The 24747-nt window shown below is 41.7% G+C and overlaps 1 protein-coding gene across 1 annotated transcript in view; it reads right to left on the bottom strand.

Annotated features, from left to right (window-relative positions):
• ADAMTS9 (ADAM metallopeptidase with thrombospondin type 1 motif 9) overlaps positions 1 to 24747 on the bottom strand; it is a 173873-nt gene that overhangs the window by 100483 nt on the left and 48643 nt on the right. Inside the window, exons 13-22 of the mRNA XM_089919522.1 lie at positions 18697 to 18878; positions 18470 to 18606; positions 16580 to 16697; positions 16193 to 16338; position 15924; positions 7363 to 7529; positions 7141 to 7270; positions 6442 to 6568; positions 1544 to 1754; positions 900 to 1064 (exon numbers count right to left, since the gene is read on the bottom strand). Of these exons, the coding sequence (XP_089775648.1) occupies positions 900 to 1064; positions 1544 to 1754; positions 6442 to 6568; positions 7141 to 7270; positions 7363 to 7529; position 15924; positions 16193 to 16338; positions 16580 to 16697; positions 18470 to 18606; positions 18697 to 18878 (1384 nt within the window). The remainder of the gene's footprint in view (positions 1 to 899; positions 1065 to 1543; positions 1755 to 6441; positions 6569 to 7140; positions 7271 to 7362; positions 7530 to 15923; positions 15925 to 16192; positions 16339 to 16579; positions 16698 to 18469; positions 18607 to 18696; positions 18879 to 24747) is intronic.

The raw sequence follows: 24747 nt of genomic DNA on the forward strand, positions 1-24747 counted from the left end.
AAGGCAATTTCTGTTCCCCTGCCACTTGCTCCCCTGAAGAAAGGTGGAGGGAGGCACTTGCTCGGTGAGAATCTCACCAGGAAATACTGACTCTGTCTATAAAAGCGAGTCGCTGTCCTCGGGCCACCTATGCTACACAATGGAGGGTTAGCCTTATGCTCATCGGGTAAGGGACAAGCAAAGCATACATCTGGAATACTCAGCCTGCTACTTTGTCTTTTTCCCAAGTTTTCCACTAGCAACTAGATGGGTAATCAAATAGGTCACTCACTGGGGTCTAATTCTCTTATTTCAAAGGTAAGAAATCAGGGAATCTTATTTTTGACTTCAGATCGAAGCCAACGCAGCTTTATAATTAATAAAGAAAGCCCTGATTTCCTTTACAGCAACTTAGCCAGGGCTCAAGGGGGAGGGAAGGTGAGGAGGTGGAGCTTCAAAAATCACTAACAGGGCTTCCCTGGTGGCACTCGTGGTTGAGAGTCCGCCTGCCGATGCAGGGGACTCGGGTTCATGCTCTGCTGCGGGAAGATCCCACATGCCGCAGGGCGGCTAGGCCCGTGAGCCATGGCCGCTGAGCCTGTGCTCCGCAACGGGAGAGGCCACAACAGTGAGAGGCCCACGTACCGCAAAAAAAAAAAAAAAAAAAAAAAAGGAGAAAAAAATCACCAACAGAAGCTACTACGGTGGGTGATCCAGATAAACCCACTGTGACTCTGGGGTCGCCAGTGCACCAGTCATGTCCAGTGAAGACAGTCATGGGGCAGGTGGGAGACTGGAGTTGTTTCCTCAAGAGGAGGTGGGAGAAAGGTGCAGCTGGTCTAGCCTTGAACCGACCTGGGGGAGACTCAGAATTGAGTATCGGAGATGAGCTGGGGGAAATAACAGCCTTTCCATCTCACCTCTGACCAGTCTCCTGATTTCCACTGTGGACAAGGGAACTCGTTGCACTTCTGAACGGTGACTTTCTCTTGATGCGTGCATTTGCTATCATCAAGTACGTCATTACGGGTGTTGACACAAATAGCCCTTCTCCTCTGGCTTCCACCATCACAGCTTTTAGAACACTGAAAGGACAAAACAAATGAAATAAAATTATTGCTGAGTTTCTCATCAAGCATGCTCAAGATACTGGCTAGGCTGGCTTGTCTCTTCCAGTCCTTAAGAAACAACCAACCAACAAAGCCTGGTCAATTCTAGTTGTTATTTTAGGGGGATCGGTTCATGTTACCAATTTATTTACCAGGTTTATACTGAAGTCAATATTAGCAAACTGGCAAAGGAAAACAAACTTGGACATAGTTTGTGGGATATGAAAAAAGTGTTCTGTTGAGTTGTTCCACCACTCCCAATTTTCCACATGCCATGCCCACATCAGACATTACCAATCAATCATGGTACTCTTCTGCAGTTTTAATGGGGGCAGCCATTATAAATCAATCATGGTACTCTAAATGGGATTTCTCAATGCAACTCTGCAAGGAGCCATCATCAGCTAATCAGACTTACTCCAAGAAGAAGACTCTCTGAGTGAGAACCAACTTACTTCAGTCCAAGCAGAATAGCGCCAGCCACCAGTGTTACATTCTCCTGAGCATTTTTCCCGGTTGCTTGGTTTGGGGTGACTGCTGCAAAAACTGTCATCAACCTTCTCGGTCTTCCCATCTAGCCTGCTGTATCTGGCACAGTAGATGTCTATTGTGCGGTAACCCAAGCCACACTGGGCACTACATTCACTCCTGCTGGCCACGTGCCACCTATGCATAAACAATGGGGAGAAACCAACATTTCTATTAAATATATATGTCTTATTGAGACTCGACTGGCGGAAGAGTTGAGCTCTGTTTTCTTCCTTAACTCAAATACCATGAAACGCAAAGCCACAGTCAGTTATTGAAATCCAATTTAAAACCAGCATTTCCATGTATTTTTCATGGCTGCCAATGTACACGTAAGTCACAGAGTCATAGTCAGTGGTTCTATGTTTGTGAAGATTCTCCCCCGATACAGTCAATCTGAAATTCAAGTAACCAAAAAAAAAAAAAAAAAACCATTGGAATTCAGCAGAGCAAAAAAAGTAATTTTATATTTAAAAGGTTCATGTAACCCAGCCTTTCATTTGTCAAGGAGGCTGCTTTAACAGGGAATCACTGTTGGAAACAATCCCTAGGAAACCTCCTTTATGTGGGCCTGTGCTGGAAAATGCTCAGTGAACATCCTGTGAATTAATAAAGGAATGGATAATTTGGACTATAATTGTGAATTTCAAGTATGCTAAACTGTGTACATTATTATCTGTGAATAAAGACTGTAAGTTGCTTGAAGCCATAGACCGTAGTCTATATAACTCAATTACAATTTTTTTTTTTCGGGCTGTTTAGCGTCTTAGTTGTGGCACACGGGATCTTTGTTGTGGCACACGGGATCTTTCATTGTGGCACATGGGCTTCAGAGTGGGCGGGCTCAGTAGTTGCGGCACATGGGCTTAGTTGCCCGGCAGCATGTGGGATCTTAGTTCTCTGACCAGGGATCGAACCCAAGTCCCCTGCATCAGAAGGCGGATTCTTAACCACTGGACCACCAGGGAAGTCCCACCATTTTTTTTTTAAAGACTGATTTTTTTTAGAGCAGTTTTAGGTCCACGACAAAACCGAGAGGAAGGTACAGAGATTTCCCACATACCCCTGCCCTCACGTATGCAGAGCCTCCCCACCATCAGCACTCCCCACCAGAGTGGGACGTCTGTTACAACTGATGAACCTACGTTGTCACATCATTATCAACCGAAGTCTATAGTTTACATTAGGGTTCACTCTTGATGTTATATATTCTATGGGTTTAGACATATGCTTAGTGAATATATATCCACCATTACAGTACCACACAGACGTAAAAATCCTCTGTGCTCCACCTATTCATCCCTTCCGGTCCCACGATTATTCACTTTTAATAGTAGATTTGAATCTAACAAATTTTTGTCAACTTTATATCCCTAGTACCCATAAGGCTTTTTTGGCACACCAGCAGGTGCTCAGTATGTACTGATAGATCAAGTGGTTCTTTTAATGCTCCAGCAATGGAGCTAGAGCTTAAAAAAGAAAAAAAAAATGCTTAAAATGAATAGAATAGTCTAAAAAATGAGCTTGAAACGTGTTTCGTTGATCAAACTTAGCAATCCCAAAAGGATGATTTCTTTATAATCTTCATTTGAATTTGCTCTTGATCGTTAATTCTCTCCTGCTCATAAACTCCGTGGCTTGCCAAATACCAATGTCCTAAAAGTTCTCCCTTCTACACTCAGGAAGAGAAGAAGAGCACTGGGCACAAGCTTATCTTGGAGTTTCTCACAAATACTCAAAAGTAGGTCAGAGTTGACCCACTCCTACATTTGGCATGTAAAGTGGGCTACTGAGATTTTCCATGGGAGTGACATAGTATTTGGAGGATTTATTTCTAACCGGAACATGTTACATGGGGATTGTAAAACAGTGCTTTATCTCATCCTGTCAAAGTTTAATCTGGGCAAACTCTCACTTCCCTAAGGAAGTGAGGCAAAAAATGTGGACCAATTCAACAGAGGCATCTGGAACTTTCATCCGCCCTTTGATTCTCAGCTACCTTCTCTTTGCCTTCATCATCATTTCCTCGTGGAAGGGTTATTTTCCATCCTGGATAAGGGAGCCAGGAATCCTGCCCCCTACAAGCACACCAGCAGCTTGGGCTGGAAAAGTGTACCAGAGTTTTCCTGATATTCACACAATCCCCAGAACCCAGGCAGAGAACGTGGCGTAGTCTGTGAAAAGGTCACAGCACTGCTTTAGGAAAGTTCTCAAAATGCTATCACTTAACTTCACTTATTATCACACTGGAAAGTCATCTCACCTTCAGTGTTCTGAATTCATTCATTCATGTCATGTAACAATTGTAATGTGTTACTATATTGCAGAAAAGCAAAGTGTTTGTTAATAAGTGGAAAACAGAAAAGAATGTATGTCTCCAGTGGGTGTGTGGAGCATTGTGGCATTAAATAATTTGGGGAACTACTGATTTAAGCAAGTTCCTCTATTGCAGAACTTCTCAGGGCCTTCAGAATGTTAATCTGAATTACAAATCTTCACACAGTGGAGAAGACAGTCAGTAATACTTCTCACACATACTGGTTTGCCGTGGATCATCCTGTTCAACTAGCATTCCATAAAAATGTTTTGGGAAAAACTGTTGTAGAGTTTGAGCAAGCAGTATTAATCTTCTCTCCAATCTTTCAGTTTCGCACAAAGATACTTGGCAATTATTAGTATAAATCATAAAAACAGCCACTGTCAAGTTGACAGAGAGAAGACAGACAGTAATGCCTTCTTTGGGCTCAGTTTCTGCCTTTGCCTGTTTTTCAGTAAACAACTTTATTCTTCCAACAATCTGTAAATGCCAGTAAGATATGAGCTTGAATGCTGACATATAAACACAATCTTCTAGGGACTTCCCTGGGGGTCCAGGGGTTAGGACTCTGTGCTCGCACTGCCGAGGGCCAGGGTTCAATCCCTGGTTGGGGAACTAAGATCCCACAAGCTGTGCAGTGCAATCAATCAATCAGTAAGATCTTCTACTTAATTTCAGACATGAGCATGCACCTGTCTAGTTATGAGGCTTTAAAAACTAATCCTAAACTTCCCCTTTTATTCTTTTTATTTCTAAATTCTCCCCCACAAGGTCTGTCACTTCTACCATAGGCACGTCTACCAAAAGGCATGGCTAAAATTCCTTCACTTTCTTTTCTTTAATCAGCCAGAGGTGCTATCATCACCCAAGCCGGTTCCCTGAGCTACTGTCCTCCTTTGGTATCAGCAGAGTTTAAGGTGTTTTTTTTTTTTTTTCTTTTTTTATGTTAAGTATAAAAAAAAAACAGGTGGCTTTCTCCAAATGGGGAATTTAGAATAGTACCTTTGATATACCTACTATATGAAATGCAAAGACTTTAAGACCTGACTTTATTTACCTAGCTATTGTGAAATGAGTTTTAATAAAAATCAGAATCAGAAAGTGCAAATACAAGCTCAACACTTATTAGCTAAGTGACTCCAGGCAGGACACTTAACCTCACAGAGGCTCAGCTTCCTCATCTGTGAAATGGGGGCAAGTAGGATCCATTTCATAGGGCTACTAGGAGGATTAAATGAGACAAGGCATGTGTAGCATTTAACACACATGACAGGTACTCACAAAAAGTAGCTGCTATTATTATTATTATTACCCTTGGTATTTTATTCTCTAACCAAGTTCTGAGTAGCATGTAACTCCACGTAAACCATTAATACAAAGTGAAAAGAAATCCAGTTGATATCTTCATAATTCTACATAAAAGTATCATGGATCCAAGGCTACCTTTCACTGCATTCACTTTGTACAATTTGCTTAATTTTTGTTCTCCGTCAGAAAGCTTCTAATGCAGGAGAAACTCTGGAGAACATCCAATTCGCCAGCATCATCACCAACTAATGGCAGCTTATTTTAGAATCTGATTGAAGTGAAAAATATTAGTTTCTCGAAGAAACAGTTCAGACATGATCTCCACCTCAACTTGGTGCTCCTTGCATAAACTTTAAACAGGGTTCTTCAAAAATCATTTTTTTTTTTATGGTCATGTTCTATTACTTGCGGTTCTTTGTACAAACCCGCCTTCCTTGGGATTATAAGAGCATGCTCAGTGCTGCAGGCAGGTGTTCCACATTATCTGCACTGATCCTTTGAGACTCTACCGGCCCCAGCTGGATTCAGTCAGTGGGGAAGTGAAATCTAAGGGAATGCAAGCAGGGTGGGCAACAGACATGGAGCAGAAAACTCCTCAGAGTTATTCCTTTTCACCAAGAGAAATGGAAAAGCTTGATAATTCTCTATTCACTCGCCATTTCTTGCCTCAGATTTCAGACTTTTCTTAAATATAGAACTGTTTGCATATCTAGATATCTCTATATAAATTTTCTTCTAGTTCCCTCCGTAACTCTACATTAGTGCGTTGCAACTTTCACGTATGGAAAAGTTCTCATACTGGGTGATAAACACTGTGGGTGGATACAGAGCATTATGGGTACCTTGATGGATGAGGTTACCTCTTTTCTGTTGCCTTTCCAAGCAAACTTTTGCATTTGACGTAACTCCCTCATAATAATACCTGTGCAGCGAGTTGCGAGGGTCAAATGAGAACTTTTTTCGGCAAGTGCCATACTCTAGTAGTTGTTTCTAATTCTCAGGAGAAGAACAAGAAATCTGCAGGTATATGTCTTAGATAATCAGCTTCAGAGGGATGGAAAATTGGCTAAAGCCTATTTCACTGAAACACAAGGAAGGGGGTCTAAAGACTAACAACCACACCTGCTTCTCACATGCAGAGACCTCCTACAAAACCCTCACAACTCAGTACTAAAGACCATGAGGAAACACTGGCCTCACCTCAGGTCACAGTCTGTGCCGCAGGGTTCAGTAATGGGTGCTGGCTGGGGCAGCCGATCACATCTTTGATCAGAAACTGTAAGCTGATCAGATTCCCTGGTACAAACAGGTTTTCGTTTCCGCTCCCCTAAGCAAGGAGGAAAAAAATTATTCAGACAAAGTAGCCTATTCCATAAACTATTTAGACCAGGGACTGGCAAACATCTTCTGTAAAGGGTTAGACAGTCAATATTTTTGGTTTTGTGGGCCACGTGACTTCTGTCACAGCTACTAAACTCTTGTTATAGGGCAAAAGCAGCTGCTTACAAATGTAAAAAATTGGTGTGTCCGTGTTTCCATAAAACTTTATTTATAAAAGCAGGAAGTGGGCTGGATTCAGCCCACTGGCTGTAGTTTGACAACTCATACTGTAGACAAAAGGAAACAAGATCAACCACATAATACGACTACTATATCTATGTCTCTGGAAAATCAGCTTAGCAGAGCTGATTTTGCTTGGCTTCACACATAACGAGGAAACCTAGCATATCCTGAATCCCTTAAACAGCTCAACTTGCCAGCCCAAAGTGACCAGATAGATGCAGAGAAAGATTAGAAAATGCATGCAGATCGAAAGGTTTATAGATTGCATGTATTCGGCTGCTTCCAAAAAAATAAAAAACACCTTGAATCCCCCAAACTCAACCTAAAAGTAGATACCTTGGCAGGGTTTGCTGCACGCTTGCCAGGGTCCATGACTGTTCCAGTAAAACTGCTGGGGTTTGTCTTCAATTGGAATATTGAAAGAATAGCGCACATCAGGGTTGTATAACTTTCCCACGGACAACACCTGGGATGTGCAGACAAAATGGAGAGGATGTGTATGGGCCTGGTGATTCTTGGAGTTAGAAAATGGGCATGGGCTCATTGCCAGGTTTTTACCTGAAGCAAAAGTTCTTGTTCAATGCGATCTGTGGAGTTGATTCTTTCCACTACGTTGTCGGACCCGCTGTATTCTATCACGGCATTCCCAACCCGGATTTCCCTTTTGGACATTGTGACAACAAAGTCTCCATTTAGCAAGAATTCACCTTTACTGCTTGATAAAGCTAAAGATGAGAAAAGAGAATTCATTGATTTGCTGCCACTTGAAATAATACTTTGATAGGCAGACAGCCAGAGTGTGAAGAACGTAGACTGTTCAGCCAGACACGCACAGGCTCAAATCCGAACTTTGCCACTTGGCAACTATGTGGCCTTGGGACACCACTTTCCTCCTCTCGGTCTTGATCTCTTTATCTCTTAAGTGGAGATAAAACACCTCCCCTTCACGGTGCCCTTGAAAATTAGAAATATAATACAAGCGTGCTAATTAGCCTGGGGTTTTTGATACAAGCCCCGCAAACACAGGATTACAGATGGAAGCCATGAGCTGTGGTTACCAGAGGAGAAGGGGCGGGGTGGGGGGGCAAAAAGGGTAAAGGAGATCAACTGGATGGTGATGGATGGAGACTAAATTTTTCGTGGTGAGCAAGCTGTAGTATATACAGAAGCAGAAATATAATGCTGTACATGTGAAACTTATATAATGTTATAAACCAATATTACCCCAATTTAAAAGAAGAAAAAAGTTTTATGATTTAAAAATACGTATTAATAAAATGAACACTTACAAAATTGGTTCCCACACAAATAACCCTTTCTTCTTCATATGAGAATTAGCTGAACCTACTGAATCTTTGTTAGTTTTCTCTGTTTAGACAGATGTTGAAATGTAGAAATCCATAGCCAATATGATGCTCAAATATCACTTCCTTGGCGAGGCCCACTGAGGTAGCCAGCCTCCAATATGGCCCCAACAATCCTTGCCTTTTTTTTTTTTTTTTTTTTTTGCGGTACGCGGGCCTCTCACTGTTGCGGAGCACAGGCTCCGGACGCGCAGGCTCAGCCGCTCCGCAGCATGTGGGATCTTCCCAGACCGGGGCACGAACCCATGTCCCCTGCATCGGCAGGCGGACTCTCAACCACTGCGCCACCAGGGAAGCCCCAATCCTTGCCTTTTGATAGTCACACCTGTGCTGTTCCCTACCACACTGAGTAGCACTGATGTAATAACAGTAGCACTGCTGTAATCACTAGGATACTGTGACTTCCAAGGCCAGGTCAAAGGCATTAGGGCTCCACCTTGCTCTTCCTTGAATCTCTGGCTTTAGGAGAGAAGTCAGATGCCATGTTGTGAGGATACTCAAGCAGCCTCATTGAGAGGCGTCTTGCAAAAATCAGTGAGGAACCAAAGCCTACTGCCAATGGCACCTACGTGAGGCATCTGGTAAGTGGATCTGCTAGCCCCAGTCAAGCTTTCGGACAGGATCACAGCCCTAACTGAAGTCTTCACAGCCACTTCAGGAGAGACCTTAAGCCTGAAACACCCAGCTATGCTGCTCCCAGATTCCTGACACACAGAAACTGGGATATTATATATACTTGTTGTTGTAAGCCACTAGATCTTTTTTTTTTTTTTTTTTTTTTTATTTTATTTTATTTTTATTTTTTATTTTTTTAAACATCTTTATTGGGGTATAATTGCTTTACAATGGTGTGTTAGTTTCTGCTTTATAACAAAGTGAATCAGTTATACATATACATATGTTCCCATATGTCTTCCCTCTTGCATCTCCCTCCCTCCCACTCTCCCTATCCCACCCCTCCAGGCTGTCACAAAGCACCGAGCTAATATCCCTGTGCCTTGCGGCTGCTTCCCCCTAGCTATCTACCTTACTACGTTTGTTAGTGTGTATATGTCCATGACTCTCTCTCACCCTGTCAAAGCTCACCCTTCCCCCTCCCCATATCCTCAAGTCCGTTCTCCAGTAGGTCTGAGTCTTTATTCCTGTCTTACCCCTAGGTTCTTCATGACATTTTTTTTTTCCCCTTAAATTCCATATATATGTGTTAGCATACGGTATTTGTCTTTTTCTTTCTGACTTACTTCACTCTGTATGACAGACTCTAGGTCTATCCATCTCATTACAAATAGCTCAATTTCATTTCTTTTTAAGGCTGAGTAATATTCCATTGTATATATGTGCCACATCTTCTTTATCCATTCAAAGCCACTAGATCTTGAGATAATTTGTTACATGGTAAAACCTACCTGGATCATTGTTTTTAAAAGTGCAAGCCCCTCCCATTGGAAACACAGATTCCATACTTCCTATCCCATTTCCCACCTTAATTTTTCTCCATATCACTTTGTTTATGCTCTCCCTCTCCAAACAGGAATGTAAGCAAGGAGCTTTGGACTGTTTTATTCACAGCTATTATCTCAGCTTCTGAAAGAACACATGGTAGATGCTCAAAAAATAGTTTTTTGGGGGAAGAATGAATGAATCCACTGTGAATCTTGCAAAAGATGCAACAATCAGTGAAGCTGAACAAGGAATGTTAGAGAACAGCTGGAGTCAAGTGCCAAAACACTGGCCAACTAAGAACATGACAGAGTTAGGCCAGTTAGACATTTAAGAAAAGGAAATAAAAATGGACAAAGAAGATGAGATGACAGCTGCTTCAGAAGGAATGATTTACTCATCCAAGTGTCAAGAGAGACTACTGGGAAAGTGAATAAAAACCTCAGGAAGCTTTTTAAAAAATGACTCGTTTTCAGATTTTACTGTCAAATTCAAACTTTAAGCAAAGAATGTACCACTCTATCACATGACTTGACTGGAAAACTTAGGGAAAAATATTTATTAATTGCTTATTCTCCATTCTAAAAATGTGGGCATGATTAAAATCAAAATACAATTTTGTTGGATATAAGAAAAAATAAAATTTATTTTTATACTTTTTGATTAATTTCTCAAGATAAAATCCCAATCATATCATGACCAAATCAAATCATATCCCAATCATATCTTCCCCCTAGTATTTACTATAAAAGTTTGGTTTTATTTTAAGTACCTTCTCTTTTTTTCAGTATTACTGCTCTTTGAATAATGAATTCTCCCATGTTTTGAGCTTGACATGTAGCAGGTACTCAAGAAAGCAGAGCTATTAAACATTTGAGCCCTAAACAAAATACTAGAAAGAGGCCAGTAACCTTCTGTAAGTTGTGCACGATTAGCAAATCTTGGCAGCGAGGGATCCCTTGAAATGCACAGGCCATGTATTTAGGTGAATAAAAGGAATGTGGAAACTGGACCCAGGGTTGGCAAACAGGTGTCCTCCCAGACACAAATGTCAATCATTTGGTACTAGCCGTTCAAGAAACTACGCAGAACAGGATTCCCTGACAGCATCGTGTCTCAGCATCATTGATGACATCTGCCTTGGTTGTGGGATGGCGGCGGGGGGGGGGGGAGCCAAGTTATCTTAGGCATCTGCCAGATCCTAACCTGCCCTTCACTGATGCAGGTGACGCACTGTCTTTCACCAGAAGTAGACCAGAAGCAATGCCTATGTAGAAGAGGTTGAGAGGATTTAGGGCAAGTAGATATCATACCCTTATGTGGAAATTAATGAAGGCTTCAATGAAGCTCTGAATATTCCCTGTGGCTCAGTAGCAGTAGTGTCCCTGTTTTCGAGGACACGGGAACCTCACAGAGTTCACCCAGCTGGGCACTACACTGATGCAAGGACTGCTCTTCGCAGGATCAGGAATTAATTGCATCAAATTTGATCCCTAAACCTGCGCTTCATCTACCAGAACTCCTACCTTATAAGCCCCATCTTGGCCCTGAGGTAAAAGTAAGATGCCTTCATTGGAAATGATTGGGAAGAAAGTGGTGACACAGGAACAAAAGCTTTTAAAAAGATAATCTTTTGAAATAGGCAATCCAGGATCTTGGCTTCTTCTTCTTGATCCAAAATCCTTTGATTGTCCCTCTACTACCAACAGAACGTAGCTCAAATTCCTTAGAATCACCTTCCTGTATCTTTACAAATCTTATCATGACCTATTCTTCCAACCTCACCATTCACTCCCACCAATAAGCCTCAACCCCAGTCATGTTCATCCCCAGGTCAGCTACACATTTTTCTATATGGAGGTAGTAAAGTGAAGTGGTTAAGGGTACAGGGTCTGAGGTCAGACCAATAAGGATTTTAACTCTTTTCCCATTTTCTGTTCATGTGACCTTGGGTAAGTTATTCAACCTCTCTGAGCCTCAGTTTCGTCCTCTGTATAATGGATTTCTTATAGAATTGTTACAAACATTAAGCAGGATACTGCATATAGGATTTGGTAGCTGGCGGGTCAAAATGCCTTCAAATGCATTATCTCCTCATCACACTTTTATACTTGCTTAATTCATGGATAAGAAAAGCATGACTTAAACATTATTAAAATATTTTCTGAGGCCAGGTGACTTCTAATCGTGGAAGTGTGTCTCCAGAGCCTGTTAACCACTAAAGTTTTCTAAGAAGAAGGTCAACACATATCCATGAAATGAGTGAATGAATTCAGGTGTTATCTTATGTACAAATTGAAAGCAAATATGTTTAGCTACAGATTTTTAAAAATTTAAGATATTTGTTCTGCTAGACTGCATGAGCCTCTAAGTAAAGCCAACATTTAAAAAAGCACTTTTCTAAGCCTAAGAAAGATCCCAGTCCATAGTAGGTGCTCAGTCAACGATGTCGAAAGAACAAGTGATTGATGGAACCTGACATTCGTGACAAGGAGAACAGAGAGCTTCCAGCCAAATAACTGTTTCCCCGTCAGTGTGAACCTCTGACAACCTCATCTCCGCTGCAGCTCCTGTAGCGTGAGACCCACCAGCCATGCAAGATGTAGGAGTTTCAGTGGGTCACTGGTTGGAGACGAGGTTGTTTCTGTGGCACCTCAGGCCTCCTGAGGCTGCCTCCTAACGTGGGTCACTTACATGGTGGTGGCAGGATGTGCTGCCAGAAAAATCACCCAGTTCTTTCAAGCGAGGTCGCATGCTAGCTACTCAGCTGATGTTTCACTAAAGGGGGGAAACGAGATGTCACAAGGCCAGTTCTGTAAATTAAGCGATAATCCAGTTCTGGCTGTATTCAAAGAGCAATCATCTATCCTATGTTAATTCTGGGGCTCCTTTCCAATGTCTCCAGGCTTCCTCTCATACTTATGCTGACCTGGGGGCATTTCACCCTTCACTGCATGCTCCTTATCCCATTAGATGGTGAGTAGGAAAGGAGATAGGAGTCATCAGGTGAAATGGAGTTCCTGCTTTATCTTGAACTGAATCGATTCCTGTCTTCCCACTGCCACCATTAATCAAGGGCTAAGTGTCCTGTAGACAAATAAGCACCATGGAAATGGCTCCTTTTTCTCCTAAAGAAACACGAACATGGTAGCACTGGGTGCAACTTGGCTTTAACCCAACGGGAGGGAGGGGTCTATGCTGAAAGGATGACCTTTGACATGGAGACTTTCTGCTTCGGTACCTTGTGAAACAAATAGTTTCCTGAAAACAACAGTCTACTGCCCAACCTCCCACTAATGCGATTAGGGAGCTAATTTCCTGGGTTGGTTTCCCCCCCATTTCACCCATCAGAGCTGGGCTGCTACAAAGGCCCTCTCTCCTGGAAACCGCTCCTTCACCAACACATGCGAAAAGAGTATGGCTTGACTGACCTTGAAAAAAAAATGTGAGGTATACAGATGATCGCTTAGCAACCGAACAGCTAGGACTGGCCTCCAGCAAGACTCAACTGGGGGCTTTAAAATATTCTTAGAGCATTTGCTGCGCCTTCCTTCAAGCCAAGAGTAAACATTTACACCCGGCAGATTTGATGACAACATCATATTCCTCCTAACTTAAGAAACCACTGTAAGGTTCAAAGGCTCTAAGGTCTTGACCTTCATGCTCGGTGAACTGTGACTCGCCATCCTTGCTTGGACTTTCCATTTGTTTCCAGAGAGACGTTCCTTGGCCAACAGGTAACTTTCCCATAATATTCCATTAAAGAGCCATGACTACCTCAGACTGTCCGTCCCAGATGACAAATCTTCTTTAATTTTGCTTTCATTCTTTACAAGGAGATTAAGAAACCTCTAGCGAGAAATAAAAGGATGTAAGAAGGCCCTCCCCAATTCAGGCACCTGACCTGGTTGATGAAGTTGAATTGAACTGAGGCCACTGCTTGGAAAGAGATTATTTTTCCAAGAAGGAGAATAACAGTGGAGAATCCTTCTCCTTTTCGATGAGAAGAAAGGAACAGCTCAACATGGTGTTTGGCTCTCAGGAAATTGACCAATAAAGGAGGCTGCATGCAATGCTGCTGGATTTAATTAGGAAGTAGTAAGGCCACGGCCGTCACAGGTTCTAATTTATAATCCAGTCCACGAAGAAAAGTGCTTGACCCATTGTGCACACTGGTTGAAGGAGAAATGTGGGATTCCCCAAAAATAATTTGGATAGGGTCCTCAAGAGCTTTGTTAACTGTTTAAAAGGCACCACTCATTTGCATATTGAGGGTGAGGAAAAGCTGATGTAACCACTGAGAATTGACTCCAAGTAAGATTTTACAGTCTTTAAAGAAGGAATGATTCTGTATATTTCCACCATAACTCCATCCCCCCATTAGGCACATGGCAGGTACTCAGTAAGTGAAGACAGCATGAGCAATAATTATTATTCAATAATGATTCAATAATTCAGCCATCATGTACTTAGTTCACATCACGTGAAGGCTTCCTATCAGGAGCTAAAAATATAAAGACACAGCTTCTGACCCTAAAACACTCGTGGTCACATGGATAAATAAGGAACAAGTCTCAACTGAGTGGATGGTGACTGCATCCCTTTGGCTGCTCAGGTCAAAACCATGGAGTCATCCTTGACCCTTCTCTTTCTCTCATACACCATATTCAACCCATCCACTAATCATGATGGCTCTACCCTCAAAAGATATCCGGAATTTGACTGTGTACTGCCAATTCCACTGCTCCCACCTGGGGACAAGCCGCCAGCACATCTCTCTGACTACTGCAAGAACTTTCTAACCCATCTTTCTGTTTCCACCCTGCACCCTACCTACCGACCCCGTCTATTCTCAACGTAACAGCCAGGGTACTCTTTAAAAAATATAAATATGATTATATCATGTTTTTCCTTGGTTCAAAACCTCTAGTAGCTACCCTCGTCTTTCAGAGTTCAAGTCCTTTCAATGATTATATGGCCCTATATGATCTAGTCCTGATACCTGTTTAATCTCATCTGGGACTCTCCTCTGTGCTTACAAAGCTCCAGCCACACTGACCCCCCTCTATCCTTGGAACAAACTAGACATATTCCTCTTTTAAGGATTTCACATCGGCTGTTCCCTCTGCCTGGAATGCTCTTCCCCTAGACAGCCATTGTCTCTCACTACAATTCAAGCATTTCAACTCCACTGTTCCCACCTGCTCTCAGTGTCCCAATTTCCTTTATGCTGCTCTGTTTTCTAATTTTACTTATTACCTTCTATTACCTGTTTATTGTCTGTCTCCTTCCACTAAAAAGTTCTAAGAAGACAGAAATTTTAATTTATTTTTTTAATGTTTTTGTTCTGTTTTGTTCATTGTGCCTAGAACAGGGCCTGGCACATATTAAATAAGTGGCTGGCTGAATGAATGATGAGACATTGCAGAAAATGCTACAATAGAGGCATGTGTAAATGTTATATTTAATTAGCACGCTTGGCTAAAGGGTCATTGCTTATCTATAAACGATTTCATGCAGACATTCCAAAATATAGATATGGGTTCTAATTCAATCCAACAAATTCTCATTTCTAACTCAATATTTCCAGATGTTTGGGCTAAGCCTCTGCAGAGGTGGTATTCAGAGGCATGGAGTCCCTGCCTGGACATGATAAGAAAGTCCATTCATTTCTTTTAAAAACTGCCCAGCAAGACTGCCCTGATTTCTTCTAGATCTGAGTGCAAGTCGTGCCGCTTTTCAGAGCTAAGAAGAATCTGGTTGTGCAAGGTGACTAGCTGAATCCCTTTCTGTCATTACCCCGGTCCCCATGTTCTTTTTTTAATGAAAAATAATTGGGTGAATTTCCTAATCACTTATGGAAGTTTACAGAATGATAATCTGAAGTGGGACTGGGCTGAGCAAACAGTTGAAAATGAACACAGGGTTGTTGGTGAGCTGTGGTTTGACAATAGGAAGAGATATGAATTAATCACGTGCCTGGCCATGGTGAGAGAAAGATGAAGAAACTATGAAGTAACAAGATGGGCCACGTTAGCGATGACATAAGAAACATATTGCCAGTATAGAACCTTTTGGAATGACCGGGAATAATGAAACGTTGAATAAGTCCACCTGTGGTCTGCTATTGGTTAAGTCAACTAACACCTCTACTACAGCACTGGCATGTCAGTTACCCAAAGGACAGATTTTTTTTTTTTTTTTTTTTAAAGACTCAAAAAGAGCAATGATTTTAGGCTAAACTTACAAGGCAAATACTTCCAAAATTTGATTTGGGGATATATGGGGATATATGTATATGTATAGCTGATTCACCCTGTTATACAGCAGAAACTAACACACCATTGTAAAGCAATTATACTCCAATAAAGATGTTAATGGAGCCTATGTTCTAAGACGCAGAGTCAATTCCTTGATATTGACTACTATAACTACACAACTCTTAAATCAACAGGCTGAGGGTGTAATGTACAAGGGAGAAATAAAATAATGAGGTTCAAGATCAACTTCTTTCTTTTATGAAAATACATGACATCTGAAAGCTGTCCACCTGCTGTAGGGGAAAGGAAGTAGCCTCTGCCAACTGCTCCAGAGAACCAGAATTCCTGCAAATGGCAGGGGGCACCCATCTCACCTAAGTAGTTATCATCCTCTGATTTCCCTGAGAAACTGTGCTGCCGCACATCGATACTGGTAGCACCAGCTGGAATTCGGACCACAACATTGTAACCTGGAAAGAAGTGAGCAGAAATTGAGCATTCCACAGATTGGTTCATTTTCTCTAAGCATGGCGTAAAAGGTGGCAACAAAGGAATACAATATAATTCTCACTATTAGGTGCCTTATGGGTAATGTACCTTATCAAGACTCATTTTACACTTGACATGAATACTTTTACATATTACACGTGGTTAACAATGTTTACACTTTGACTATTTTCCTTCTCATGGTTCTTAGGAACAAATTCTTACCATAATGTACTGTATTAAATGTTCCTGCCACTGTTTTGCACGAAGAATTATCGCCACCACAAACCCCACATTTATCTCTCCGGGCTTTTGAGTTTAAAACATGATCGCATCCAGCTTGCTTTTAAAAAGAAAACAGTTGAAATACATGGTAAGTATTAGAGAGATTATAAAATGATAAGTAATGTGTTGCTTTGAATGAGGTGCATTCAAAATGACAAGAACTTTTAAGTCTCTTTAAACTTTCAAGGGTTGGGAACTCAAATTCTTTAGCCTTGCTGTGGGAAAATGTGGTCCTTGGACCAGCAGCCATGGGCATCCCCAGTGATGTTGGGGATGCAGAATCTTAGGCCCCACCCAGATGTACTGAGTCAGAGTAGATTTTCTGGCATGCTAATAAGACCCTTAAGTGCTTCGTCTACAGATTAAAGTTAGAGAAGCACTGGTCTACAAGTAAGTAAAGTAAATGAGAAAAATAGCTCAGGAATGAAAAGAAACAGGGGGAGGTTGAGGACTGTATCCCATTAAAGAGCTCACACCGCATCTTAAGGGAGCAGCCGCTGTCCACTGCGGGCTACTGCTGCCATGCAGAAATAGGAGCTCAGTGTTGACGTTTCCCAATGTTTCAAAAGGGACTGGAAAATTTGATTGTATGTGAAATCCCCTATGTTTAAATACAGGCTATGAATGGAGGACAAAAGCATGACTCCAGGCTGCCAGGTTGAGGCCTCAGGCTCTAAGCGGCCTCTTTAATTTCTTCACATCTTAATGCAATGCAGCAGTGTAGGCTGGGGTCTGAAAAGGTCACCGGCAATCAGCAGAAGACCAGGACAGAGTTCACATCCTCAACTATTTTGTTCCTTCGAATGAACTAGTCTTTGAGGAGACACTCAATGTTTTGCTCTAGCGCATGGACTAAAAAGGAAGTCCGCGCTGTAGCTGTGGGTCAGGAGGCGGGTGAAGCTCATAGGGGCTCTTCAATCTTCTATCAATGAGGAGCTCCAATGTGCCCTGGACTTCATGCAAGGAACAGATACATCATCTCAGAGCCTGGCTGCGAGGGATGAGTTCTGACTGGTGAGAGCAGGGAAATGGTGCCAAGCCCTCAAGAAATCAGCACTCTGACGCTTTACCATCTGCCAGAAGGGTCTCAATTTCCCTCCCAAGAATAATTTGCCTGTATGTCTCTGGTAGAAGTTATCCCGCTTCAAATCAGAAATCTGAGTGAGGCCGGCTCTTCCTCGTAACATCTTTTTGGAGCACAGCTATTCAATCTACAAAACTCACTGTCAGGAAGCTTTTGGGTTTAACCTCATGCACTGTGGTTATCGTAAAGAAGTGTGTATGTGTGTCAATTATAATAAATCTTCACAGGGAGGTTTTTTTCAGACTCCCACAGAGAGTGTCAGAAAAATCTAGGGCAGTGGTTCTCAAACTTTGGCATGCATCAGAATCAGGTGGTGCTGGGAGGGATAAATTAGGAGTTTGGGACTAACAGATACACACTACTATATGGAAAAGAGATAACCAACAAGGACCTACTGTATAGCACGGGGAACTATACTCGATATTTTGTAATAACCTATAAGGGAAAATAATCTGAAAAAGAATACACACACACATATGTAACTGCATCACTTTGCTGTACACCTGGAACTAACACAACATTGTAAATCAACTATACTTCAATAAAAAAAATAAATCAAATAAAATAAAACATAAAGAAAAAAAAAGAATTAGGTGGTGCTGATGTTGGCCCGGGGGTCCCACTTTGAGAACCACTGCCCTGGAGATGATGCACAGATACTAGCAGCTGCTATTCTATCAAGGAAGCCACACATCACAGCTTGGCAGCAAGACAACACAGTGAAGAAACCGCCATCTGGGACTCACCCGGCAAAGGCCTTGGACACAGATGTCATTGGTGTCCTGGCCACATGGAGTTCCATCGACCACTCTGTCACGGAGCTGATAGTAGGCCGTGTTCCCCGCCACCCTGCAGAACAGCTTGCAGCGGTCCTTCATCAAAACTAGACAGGAGAAACACCATGCAACGTGACTTTTGTGCCTGGACCCCGTGCCAGCCTGCCAGCCACGAGCACGTTCCCAGATGCACTTACTTCCACTGTACTTCGGGACCCAGCGCACGTTCGGAAGCAGACCATTGATGTTGAAATGCTTTCCATCGAAGTGAGCACACTGTTCGTCTCGGAAGTCTCGCTTCTGCTTGGGACATGGCTCCGTGTTGCAGGACTTAAATTTCATTCTGCGCCCTACACAGTACTTCCCGCCATTTTTTGGCCTGAGAAAAGTAAAGAACACACATGCTGTATTATAATGTATTTCTCCCCATTACTTGATAATGTAAAGAACACACATACTGTATTATAACGTATTTCTCTAATGTATCATAATGTCATGTACTACAATGTGGCTTCCCGTCTTTGAGGGAAGCAAATGTGAAGTGGACAGTGACAGTGGCCAGGGCAAGGGCTCTGGAATCTGGGTTTGCACTCTGCCTTCAATATCATTAAGTGTATAACCTTGGGCCAGTCACTGAAGGTCCTTGAGCCTCAGCCCTTCCATTTGTAGAATGGGAAGGCACCACCTGGTAAGGCTGTTTTGAAGATAAAATGGGAGAGCACCTAACTTAAAGTGTGAAACATAAAACCTGGCGTCTATTAGGCCATTCTGTGTCCTCCTTCCCGTGAACATCCACAGTCCTTCAGTTTTAAAAACATAGAAGGCCAAGGGTACAAATGAGTACTTGGAATGCTCCTGTCTAGCTTCCGTATCATGGTACTTTCATGTGCAACCATCCTAAAACTTGCACCATTCCATTTCCATTCATTTCTGTCCCTCTTCTCTCTTCCTCTCTCTCTCCCTGCGTGAGCGTTGTTTTTGCTTTGTTTTACAAATAAGATGGAATAAGATGTGCTCATATTTTGACTAACTTAACAGGAGAGGGTGTAAAGGTTTCATTAACTTTTGTGTGACAAGAGTATGGAGGACGCCTTGCAAAGCATCACAATGCAGATTTAATCTCAGCATGCAACCCCGTTCATGGATTTTCCAGATGTGACCCAGAGAGTATATTAAACAAGCCGTCTCCCGGCAGTCAGCAGCTTGCCAAGTGCATCACAGAGACGGGAAGATCACAGAATCAGAGGAAATTGGATTCACTCGCAGCCCAGGGCTGGAGCAGCTCTGATACCAGAGCTACTCGGATACCACAGGTGCCACAGTTGAGGGCATCTCTCAGACTGAAAGATTTCTACCTTTTCTCTTCAGAATGAATCTTTCAGAGTAATTTGGACCATAAGAAGTGGTTTTTGTGGTTTTGTTTGGTTTTGTTTTGTTTTTTAGCTTTGTTTTGTTAACAGGGCTTGGGGAAGGGAAATATATCCATGACTATAAAATACAGAATGAGGGGCAGTCTAGCTGAGCCTGTGAGGCTCTAGAGTTGCATCTGGCTTCTTATCTTGGCCCCACCCTCACTGTGTGACCTTAGACAGAGTTCTTAGCCTCCCAGAGCTTCAGTTTTCCTCTTCTCTGAAATGAGTGCACACAGCAAATGCCTAAAAATGTTAGTGACTATGATGTTACATGTCAGCACAACCCAACCTAATCCCATACGATTCAGCAGTTTCTTTGTTTTGAGTACCAAATCTGAGCTATGACGTGTGCACCGTGAGGCAGGTCTCAGTGGTACTGCAGAGTGCCTGAGTCTCAGGAAGGGCTGCCTGGCCATGATGCTGTCATAAACATGTTCCATCCACCAAAGATTTGTAGAGGGAGGTAAGAGCATGGGCTTTGCAGTTACAAGCTGGGCAACCTTGTGTAAGTTACCTGGTCTCTGTAAGCTTCATTCTGCACATGTAAACAGAGATGATGCTGTGCACCTGAAAGGCTTGTTATAAACGAGGAGCTCAGCGAGGAGTCTCATAACTAACTATTCATTGTTATTATGAAGAAGACTGCATCTAGGGATGCAAAACGGCTCAAAACCCAACAGTATCTATGTCTGATCATTTCCCCATTAGGCCCATATGATTTATATCTGCCTTGTGTGCTTGACTCGCCCATATTCACTCATACCTTGCCCAAGGGGAGGGTAGCTGAGGTACTTTTATATCAAGGGATGGAAGGTTCAGAGAAGTTAAGGGCTTTGCCCAAGGTAACACAGCTAATAAAAGAACAGAGACAGGACTGGAATTCAAGCTTCCCAGGTTCTCCCACTGTGCTCTTCCTGCTTCATTCTCCAGGAACTATGGTCCAGAGTCCTGTCTTTTTCTTTTTTGGTGCCATTTAGAGATACAGCCTTGGTTTTCTGGATACCAAGTTCTTCTCTCAGTACCAAAGCACCCCGGTCTCATGCATAAAATATCACTGATGACACATGAATAAATCGGGCTCCTAACGCTGTAAAACCTGTTTTTCCTTCTACAAAGAAGACCCCTTCAATTTTTTTCTCAAATTGAAATGATCTCTGTGGAATCTTTTTAAATGTCCCAACAAACTACAATGGATCCATCAGATCATTTACCTGTTGTCTGAAAGTAACTCATATTTCTTTCCCTTTGAAAATAAAATTTTTTCAGTGATTTTTTTTCTTTCGGTTCTCTTATATAAGAAGTCTTTTCTCACTATTGAAATTGAACAAGAGCAGCAGCAGTTCCTTGGGCAGCAAAGAGTTAACATTTGCAGGTGGCTTCCTGATTCACATGGTAACAGAATCCACCTTTGCTTGCTTTGACCACTATCAAATATCAAAGGGAATTTTGTGACTTATTTCTATAAATGACATTTAAAAAATTAAAAAACACACAGAAAACACTCCATGTAAAAGGCAATATTGCCGAAGGTTATAGATACAGATTCTGGAAGCAGGATTTGAATCCCAGCCCTGCCTCTTAACCATGGTGCAATCGTAGATAAATCGCTCAGTGTTGCTAAGCCTCAGTTTCCCTACCCGTAAAAGAAAGATGATGCTAATATCTACTTCAAGGGCTGAGTGAGGATTAATGGGTTAATAGATTCAAAGCACTTGAACAAGGCCAGCCATACAGTAAATGTTTAGCTATTACAAGGGTCTGTAAACCACAGCCTGTGGGCCAAATCCAGCCTACTACCTGTTTTTACATGGCCAGTGAAATAAGAATAGTTTTTACATTCTAAAAAAATTTAGAAATAAATGAAAAGAATACTTTGAGACACAAGAATTATATGAAATTCAAATTTCCCTGTTCATAAATAAGAGTTCTATTGGAACACAGTTACACCCACTCTATACGTATCATCTACGCATGTTTTTCATTATATCAGCAAAGATTGAAGAGCAAGGACAGCCATCCTATGGTCCACAAAAACTAAGATATTTATTATCTGACCCTTTACGGAAAAAGTCTGCTGACCCCTGAGTAGTCTAGCGTACAGGGCACCATGTCGCTTTGCAACTTCAGTCACTGACTCTGCAGAGCCATCCTGTGCAGTAGGGAGTAGCATCCTTGTTTCTGAACCCTGGCTTGAACTGGGTTCAGAAATGTTAAGTAACCTGGCAAGGTCACATGCAGCTAAGTGAGACATACTGGCTGAGAGACCAAGGCAGGTCTCCCTGACCCAAAGCCCACAGTCTGGCCTCTCTCCCACGCTGCCTCTCTTGAGACAGGTCTCTTTTCCATTTCAAAACTGATTCTATGACTTTATTTGCTTTTTATGTAAAGGCAAATGATATTTTATGAATAAGCATAAATTTGTCCTTTAGAAATATATGGCTTTTTAAATATCCTAGACAACAGGATCTCTGCTTGATTTGCATGTCCTGTGTAATGAGGAGGGCTTTACACAACGGAACTTACGTTTCAGCATGGAGAAATTCATGTTTTAATTTAATAATTTAGCTGGATGGAAGTTTTTTCCCCATATAGGCAAATACTGAAAATTATAGGAAATGTAGCTTTAAAAATAATATTAATCGCATTTTCTAACTATTAAGATCCTTTCAAAATAATGCTTGCCGAATAGGGATGGAAAGGGCTTAAGGAAACTGCTGATTAAGTTCTATGAAAGTAACTATACTCAGCACAGGCGAGCTGAATCATATATACAAAGACAATTCACGATGCCACGCGGCCAAAGCTATGACAGAATTTTTGCCAAGATCATGGCAGGTGCATTCTACTCTCAAGGAAAGCTAAACTTTGGTCTGCAAATGGGTTTGAAAAGAAATCTCAACATCTACGTTTACTTACGATGAATTACAGTTAGCACAAGGAAGAAATTTCTAATGATACAACAGGCGGCCTGAGAAGGTAGTGTATTTTCTATATTTGGAGGGTTTTAAGAAGGGGTCTAATGACCGATTACGGAGAATGCTGAAAGAATATTCAAGGATTAGATGGGGTGGGCCAGGGAACCATACTACCGATCGTTAATAATTCTGCCAAATGGGGCAGTCTATGGGACTGGATATCTCTATTCATTCATTAGTTAATGGCTCTCCCACAGCAACCAATTCTCAATATTTCAAAAGACAGATCCTTCTTGACTTATGACGGGGTGACGCCCTGTTAAACCCATTGTAATTTGAAAATATCTTAAGTCAAAAATTCATTTAATGCACTTAACTTACTGGACATCCTAGCTTGGCCTAGCCTACCTTTAATACGCTCAAAACACTCAGGTTAGCCTACAGCTGGGCAAAATCATCTAACACAAAGCTTATTTTATAATAAAGTATTGACTGTCTCTTATAATGTATTGAAGACTGTACTGAAAGTAAACAACAGAAGGGTTATCTGGGTACAGAATGGTTCCAGGTGTATTAGTTGTTTACCCTCATGATCGTGTGGCTGACTGGGAGGTGCAGTGGCCACCGCTGCCCAACATCAACAGAGCATCGTACCGCGTATCACTAGCCTGACCAAAGATCAAAATGCAAAATGTGAAGCACTCTTTCTACTGAATGCGAATTGCTTTTGCACCGCTGTAAAGAAATCTTAAGTCTAACCATCATAAGTTGGGGACCATCTGTAAATTCATCCAACTCAGCGCTCAAAAAAACTTTGCTGCCATTCTTTACACCCAAATGAGAGACTGGTTTTCTTACATGAAACAAACATATGTTTATTCTCTTTTATGGAAGATTTCATAAGCAGTTGCTACGCTCAAAGCCTAAGTGGGAAATATTTAGTTCACAAATCCTGTCTTTTCTCAAATCTATGAGTTTATTATTATTCTTTAATTTAACCTATCTCCTAATTTAAAAGCAAAAGAGAAGCACGGGAAGAAGGAAATACTTTGCCTTTCCTAAAGAACTCGTGTGATTTTTTATGGACTACAACAATTCTATAAACCATTTTGTTCCAGCTACCAGGAAGCTCAGAGCCAAATTTAGAGCACAAAACAACAAGTATATGTGCCAATGGCCTGGTAATGCATCGTCTATTTCCAGCGCTTTGTCTTGTTTTGGTACTCCAAGTTACGTTTCTGGTCATTCTGATTTTAAATTTTATTCTATTACATGTTTCTTATAGATCAGGTGACCACATAATTGTTTAATTCAGGACACTTTGAGAATTGAAAGGGGAGCTATCAATAACTTCTCCAGGACAACAGATGTAAACTGGGACCATCCTTACACACCAGAACATATGCTTATCTTATATGTAGGGCGTCGGTCAAAAATGGGATTAAAAAAATAAAGCATTTAAAGATAAAACATTAGGGCTCCATTCTCATGATGGTGAACCAGTTTGGACCAACAACTTTTTTGGGATATGAAATTAGAAAGGAGATGCTTTCAAAAGCTTGCTCAGCAAGTATAGCACGATCCCATGCACATGGCAAGGCTGCTTCTCTTTTTTAGCTTTCATGCTTTCAAGGAAAATAAAAAACCTAAAACTATAGCTTAAAGTGTGCACACGCTAAATAAATACATTTTTGAATCACATGAATACAGTGAAAACATAAGAACCACCCAGTGTTCTCAATAAAGGTATACCTTGGATTCTGAAAATGGAGATCTTCATTATAGTCTAAGGGCTCCGCAAACTGAGAAAAGCGTTTTGCCAGCAGTGGGGGTGGGGCTGGGAGGGGCTGCATTCTCTGAAACTTCCTGAGAATCAGGACAGCAACCACTTCCACATTCTACATAATGAACCATTTGCTCT

Source organism: Delphinapterus leucas, chromosome 10 (assembly GCF_059928025.1).
Source record: "Delphinapterus leucas isolate spDelLeu-1000000601 "Yukka" chromosome 10, BTC_Dleu_Yukka2, whole genome shotgun sequence".
Classification (NCBI taxonomy): domain Eukaryota; kingdom Metazoa; phylum Chordata; class Mammalia; order Artiodactyla; family Monodontidae; genus Delphinapterus; species Delphinapterus leucas.